Here is a 6,936-nt window from a genome sequence, read left to right as displayed (position 1 = left end):
ATGGCTGCCGAAAACCCCCAAGCAATACCAATAACAGAAAAACCAGCTCAGTTGGTGGCTGCATTACCAGGCCATAAAAAAGCGACCGAGGTCAGGAAACACGTCGAACGCGAGCCCATACTCAAGGATTACATTCGGGTTTTCTCTTACGCTACGAAATGGGATATCGTCATTTACTTCTTCGCGTCCCTCGCCTCTATTGGCGCAGGCACAACCCTACCGTTGATGAACATCGTGTTTGGTCGTCTCGCTGGGCAGTTCACCGATTACTTTATGAATCCTCCACGCATGACCCGGTCCGAGTTTGAAGATTTGCTGGATCAGCTGGCTCTGTACATCTTGGGCTTATTTCTCGGTCGCTTCATTCTCAACTGCATCAACAAGTTTTGCTTCCGAATGATTGGCGTGCGGCTGTCTTCAGCTATTCGCCTTCACTACATACAATGTCTTTTCGGCCAGTCCATTCACGTTCTCGACTCCATGCCGTCAGGTGCTGCAGCTAGCATCATCACAGGAACGGCCAACACCCTTCAAATCGGCATTTCAGAGAAGCTCGGCACCTTCATGGAGTTCAACGGTACTATCTGGTGCGCCATCATAGTCGCCTTCATCTGGAGCTGGAAACTAACCCTGGTTACGTCGTCCATCATTGTCTTCATTCTCATCGTTGTTAGCACGCTGATGCCATTCGTCGTTCGGTTGCAGAGTCAGCAGGCAAAGGCCGAGGCCAAAGCCAATAGCGTCGCAAGCGAGTCTTTCAGCAGCATCCGTATGCTGACTGCCTGCGGTGCGCAGCAAAGCATGATCAGTCGCTACTCTCAATGGGTGGACGAGGCCCGCGTCAAGGGCCAGCGATCGGCACCCTTGCTTGCTATGCAGTTTGGACTCGTCTTCTTTGGCACTTTTGCCGTATTTGGCCTCGCCTTCTGGTTCGGCACGCAACAATTCGCCAATGGCGAGATGAGCAACCCCGGCACCATCATCATCGTCTTAATGTCCGTTATGATGATCATCATGTCTACCGAGCGCATCGCAAACCCCCTCATGGCCGTCTCCAAAGCCATGGTCGCCGCCTGCGAGTTCTTTGCCGTCATAGATGCTCCCCGCCCCGATACCGGCCACCTGAAAGAGCCAGATGTTTCCGCGACCGATGACATCGTCTTCAAGGACGTTGTATTTGCGTACCCGAGCCGTCCACACGTCAAGATCCTCGACAACCTCAATCTTACTATCAAGGCGGGCGGAAACACGGCAATTGTTGGGCCCTCTGGATCTGGCAAGAGCACAATCGTTGGTCTCGTCGAAAGGTGGTATGACCTGCGTGAGCAATACGTTATCGAAAAGACCTTAGATCCGGAAAAGAACAAGGATGCGCAAAAGAAGAAGAAGAAAGAAGACGGCAACAAGGAGAAGCAAGAGGCCGGGGACGGCGTTCTTGGAGCGGCTGAAAATGAAGAGAGTAGTGATAATGAGGAATCCCAACCCATCGTGCCGCTATCCGGAAGTATCACCACCTGCGGTAAATCTCTGACCGACATCGACCTTAAGTGGTGGCGCTCTCAAATCGGGCTCGTGCAGCAGGAACCGTTCTTGTTCAACGACACTATTTTTCGCAATGTGGCCTACGGGTTGATCGGATCAGAATGGGAGGATGCACCTGAGGATGAACAGAGACAACTCGTCAAGGAGGCGTGCAGTGAGGCCTTCGCGGACGAGTTCATTGATCGCCTTCCGGAAGGCTACGACACACCTGTCGGTGACGGCGGAGCTAAACTTTCTGGAGGTCAACGCCAGCGCATCGCTATCGCCAGGAGTATCGTCAGAAAACCCAAAATAATTATTCTCGACGAGGCCACCAGCGCCATTGATGTTCGTGGAGAGAAGATCGTGCAGGCCGCCTTGGACCGCATTGCCAAGAACCGCACCACAATCACCATTGCCCACCGTCTATCGACAATCAAAAAGGCCGACCGAATCGTCGTTCTACGAAAAGGACAAGTTGTTGAGTCAGGCACGCACGAGAGTCTTTTAGAGGACGAAACAGGTGTATACTATGGTCTTGTTGTCGCGCAAAAGCTGTCGCTTGGCCAGCCGACCGAGGCGGACGTGACCGGTGGCGAGGCCGACTCGGAACAGGATCTGGCTGTGGCTAAAACGAGAAGCATCACCGGAGAAGAAGAGAGTGAGGAGGCGCAGCAAAAAAAGTCTACCGGCGTGAACCTCTTCAACAATTTCTTCAAGCTCCTCGCAGAGCAGAAAAACCGCTGGGTTTACGTGTTTATCGCCTTCTTCGCGGCCTGTTCTGCTGCCGGAACTCCCATGATGGCCTGGCTATTTGCGAATGTTTTCCAAGTCTTTACCTTCGCCGACAAGGACACAATTCGGTCAGAGGGTCGATTCTGGTCCGTCATGTGGGTTGTGCTCGCCACAGGTGTCGGCATCGGCTATTTTTTCCAGGGTGCCATTTCGGTGCATGTGCAGCACAACATAAGCGCCATTTACAAGAAGGAATATTTCGGGTCTATCCTCTACCAAAACACAGCCTTTTTCGACAATGACGAAAATTCACAAGGTACACTGGTAGCCCGCGTCGCTGGCGACCCTAAGCAGCTTGAAGAACTCTTGGGCCTTAACATGGCATTCCTCCTTATGGCCGTGTTCAATATTGTAGGAGCTCTATCTATTGCCTTTGCTTTCGGGTGGAAGCTGGCACTGGTAGCCATGTTTGTCACGATGCCTGTCGGCCTATTTTCTGGCTACTGGAGATTCAAGTACGAGCTTGAATTTGAGAAGATGAATGCAGCCGTGTTCGCCGAAAGCTCCAAATTCGCCGCCGAGGCCATTGGTGCTTTTAGGACGGTCTCATCGCTCACGATGGAAGATGTGATCCACTCCCGATACGACAAGCTCTTGCGTAGTCACGTACAGAAGGCTTACAAGAAGGCTCGCTGGACCAGCGTGCTCTTTGGTTTCGCTGATAGCGTCAACATAGGTTGCCAGGGTCTCATTTTCTGGTACGGCGGCCGCCTTTTAGCCAGCCGCGAGTATGGGCTCTTGAATTTCTTCGTCTGCTTTATGGCAGTCATGCAGGGAGCCGAAGCCGCCGGACAGGGCCTCAGCTATGGGCCCAATGCTGCGCAGGCGTCGGCCGCCGCAAACCGCATCACTGATTTGCGCAAGTCCAGCACCCAAAGCAGCCAAGCTTCGACGGAGGAGATTCCCGATACGGACGGCGGCGTCAAAATCGAACTGAAGAATGCCCACTTCCGCTACCCGACCCGCGACACCCCTGTTTTCACGGGTATTAACTTGACCATCAACAAGGGCCAGTTCGCAGCGCTCGTTGGACCTTCAGGATGTGGAAAGACCTCGATTGTTTCACTGCTCGAGCGATTCTACGCCCTTGACAAGGGTGATATTCTCTTCAACGGCAAGAGCATTTACAGTCTCGATGCACAGCAATATCGTAAAAACCTGTCCCTGGTTGCACAGGAGCCGTACATGTTTCAAGGCACGATTCGCGAGAACATTTGCCTCGGCATGGAAGCAGGAACCGTCTCGGAAGATCGATTACACCAAGTATGCCGCGATGCTTCTATTCATGACTTTATTGTTTCACTCCCAAATGGTTACAATACCGATATCGGCTCCAAGGGCTTTTCGTTATCGGGTGGTCAAAAGCAGCGCATTGCCATTGCACGCGCTCTGATCAGGGACCCCAAGGTCCTCCTCCTGGACGAGGCAACCTCATCGCTCGACTCTGAGTCGGAAAAGCTAGTCCAGGCGGCATTCGAGCGCGCAGGAAAGGGACGCACAATGGTATGTATCGCGCATCGCCTGGCAACAGTCCAAAACGCCGACGTCATTTTCGTCCTCGGTGAGGGCAAAGTGCTGGAAAAGGGGACTCACCAAGAGTTGTTGAGTCAGAAAGGATTGTATTGGCACATGGTGAGTCTGACGTCATGATGATGCTCTTTTATTCTCGTATCCATTGCTGACTTGAGAAAATAGTGTCACAGCCAGGCCCTTGATAAGTAGACAGGTGGAGGTGTGATTCTGTTCAACTTGATGAAGATCGGGGACTGCGGCTTCAGCATGGTCCTTAGCGGTAAGAACTAATGCCTTAAGGGTGGGGCCTTGGCATCCATGACCTCTCGGCTCCTACGTGTCGAAGGAGCCTGCTGCCTTGTGGCAAACGGGGTATCCCCCATTCAACAAGGGGGAAGGGGGCGATGGATCATGATTAAAGTGTGGCTTCAAGTGTTAGCGGCTATCAAGCCGTTTGTAATGTAGGTTCCTAATTTAGACACCTTCCGCTCATTTTTCCTTTGTCTTCTGGGTACAATAGATGCGAAACAGTTATTCTTACAAACTTGCATTGCGTGGGCAAAATATTCCCTCATAAATCTCAAGATCTTGGAAATAAATTAAATATTCTGCGTTTTGTCAAACTTTCAAGGATGGAAACGGGTGGATGCGGGTAAAGTCAGCGGAATGACTTCGGAGAGTTTGCTCTAATCCTCCACGGCACTTAGGCCCGGCGCAGGGGATGTGACTCCCATGAATGCCTCCAAGTACTACTCAACAATGGATCATTAACCCGGTAGTTCAACGGAAGGACCTAATTTATTAGTTGGGGAATTTTTAGTCTACTGCACAAGTTGCTGGTAAGGAACATGGCATACATTTGCTTAGATCGGTCTTACAGCATCCAAGTGTTCAACACTAGTTTATTTCAGGAAAGCCTCCCTGCAGGCACTAAGATACACGCCTCCTTACAAATACCGTTACAAACCTCAGCTGAGGGTGGGACGGAACGTGGGGGTGGGGCGCGTTGAAGGTGCATACATAGTAGCACAAGGGTATTAGATAAGCACAGGAACGCAGTGAGGTGGTATGGTGATGGTGTAACCTGGAAGGAATGCATCTTCCGCAGGACTCGGCTAAGATGTCTTTTATTGGCTCGTCAGACTAGTTGCAAAAAAAAAAAAAAAAAAAAAAAAAAGTCATCTTCAGCCATGTTAGTAATTTGTGGCTGCACATCAGCCACTCTAGGCAATGTTCGCTTCACACTCATTGTAGGGACTACTGACGCTACTGTTACACCACTACTGTAGCTGATGCCCCACTTAGTATTGAAAATATGTTTCGCTGTCTCTGCTATTCTAGTTTATTTAATTGAGAGACTCAAACAGTTGCAATTGAAATTGAGCAGGTCCGAATGCTGCGCGATTGATATACGTAAGGTGAGGGTATGAATATGGTATAAGAGGAATGAGATAAGAGTACAATATGTCCATGACTTCTCGACAGAACAAAAAACATGAGACAAATGCCAATAACACCAACATGTCACTTGGTGTTTCTACTCATCCGTGTGCCTCCTTGGCTCCATTCTCACCATTAGAGACGTGGAAGTGTTTCCGCCAAGGATGCTCTTCTTTGAAATGCAGCATTTCTTGAATCTTCCGGTTTGAAATAGGAGCTTCGTGATCACCCATCCTCCGGGTAAATGGAGTCAGCGGACTCACTCGCTCCAGAAAGTCAGTTGTCCTCTCATTGTTTGTTATCTCATTGTTGGTGGCATTGAAAACCTGCCAGCCAAGACCCTCTGACGACACACAAAGATGGCACATCTGACCAAGATCTCTGGGGTCGACATAAGACCAGCCATGAACATCCCAAGACTCGGGATGCTTAACATAGCTGGTGAAAGCCTCATTATATTTGTCAGGTTGAATGACATGGCCGATGCGAAGACAATGAATGTCAACGTCAAAGCGACTGGCATAGCTTCTAGCAATCCTTTCTCCCACAAGCTTTGATAAGCCATATGGGTCAGTGGGATTACAGTCTGTTGTTTCATCGATAGGGAAAGAAGTGAACGACCGATGCCCTTCAGAGAAAGTGACGCCGTACACTGTAATACTGCTTGCTATTATGATCTTCTTGATGCCTAGTTTGCATGCCGCCTCAACGACATTGTGTATACCTATGACATTGTCTTTGAAGATCTCGCTATCAGGCGCCAATAGCGGCCGGGCGTAGCCGGCAAAGTGAATGACCGCGTCGGGAATAGATGATTTCTCCAATGGTTGGGTTAAGTGGAGTTGTGTGTGGAGAGCGCTGTAGACCTGACCGGCATCGGTCACATCGGTCTTGATGGTGTGGACGAAAGGGTTGTCAAGCGGCATAAGGTCAAGATTGACCACATCGTGACCGTACCGCAGGAGCTCTCGAATCACCCAGGGACCAGCAAAGCCAGAGCCGCCAGTGAAGATGATGCGTTTCCCCATGGTGGATGGTTTATCCGTTTGGTTTGGGTATATGGGTATTGGGGTAATGTGTATGATGAATCGCGGTTGGTAGCGAGACCGTTATGGGTGTGTTGTACGATTCAAAGAGCTTGTAAGTTGGCCCAACTGCCGTTCCGAGCGGGGATTATTAAAATCTTTGAGTAATAAAAGAACCGAAAAAATGTGATAGTAGCATGATCACGAGTAAGAAATGGGTATCGTTCTATGTAATATGATTGCTGGTTCATGCATCTCGTGACAGGGAATCTAGTGGATGAGGTTGAAGCTGAGGTGGTTCCTGCACGGACCATCGATGCCGGGTTGATGGTCCGAGCTTTCAGCCTCGGCCCGTACCCACCAATTGACGGCCCGCTTTTTAACGGATTCGTCCATGTGCATCCTCTCGGCGCGGCGCCGGTAGTGGGGCTCCACTCCGGGGAGAGCATAGTGCGTATGCACTACGACCTTGATTATCAGTTGGGCGTCGCATATGACACTGCCACATAGTCGTGTGAATGCAGTAAGAATGCCGGCTGTCAGTCGGACATTTCAAATGACGGTACTACAGGGTCGGAACAGCGCCATGTGAACGACAGAAAGTGACACGGCCATTTTTACTACACTCCATTAACGAGTTCTA

The 6,936-nt window shown here is 50.4% G+C and overlaps 2 protein-coding genes across 2 annotated transcripts; one reads left to right on the top strand and one right to left on the bottom strand.

Moving 5' to 3' along the window:
- On the top strand, nucleotides 1-4,038 carry CTRU02_207957 (ABC transporter; the record flags this gene model as incomplete). The annotated part of the gene is made up of 2 exons (XM_036729256.1): nucleotides 1-3,948; nucleotides 4,012-4,038. The coding sequence occupies 2 exons, from the start codon at nucleotides 1-3 to the stop codon at nucleotides 4,036-4,038; spliced, it is 3,975 nt and encodes a 1,324-aa protein (XP_036579088.1).
- Nucleotides 4,039-5,369: 1,331 nt separating this feature from the next.
- Nucleotides 5,370-6,296, bottom strand: CTRU02_207956 (NAD dependent epimerase/dehydratase; the record flags this gene model as incomplete). The annotated part of the gene is made up of 1 exon (XM_036729257.1): nucleotides 5,370-6,296. The coding sequence occupies one exon, from the start codon at nucleotides 6,294-6,296 to the stop codon at nucleotides 5,370-5,372; it is 927 nt and encodes a 308-aa protein (XP_036579089.1).
- Between the last annotated feature and the right edge of the window lie 640 nt (nucleotides 6,297-6,936).

The sequence above is a fragment of the Colletotrichum truncatum genome, assembly GCF_014235925.2.
Source record: "Colletotrichum truncatum strain CMES1059 chromosome Unknown Contig_0004, whole genome shotgun sequence".
Taxonomy (NCBI): domain Eukaryota; kingdom Fungi; phylum Ascomycota; class Sordariomycetes; order Glomerellales; family Glomerellaceae; genus Colletotrichum; species Colletotrichum truncatum.
The sequence above is the reverse complement of the archived record's forward strand: the minus strand, read 5'-3'. Positions and strand labels throughout refer to the sequence as shown.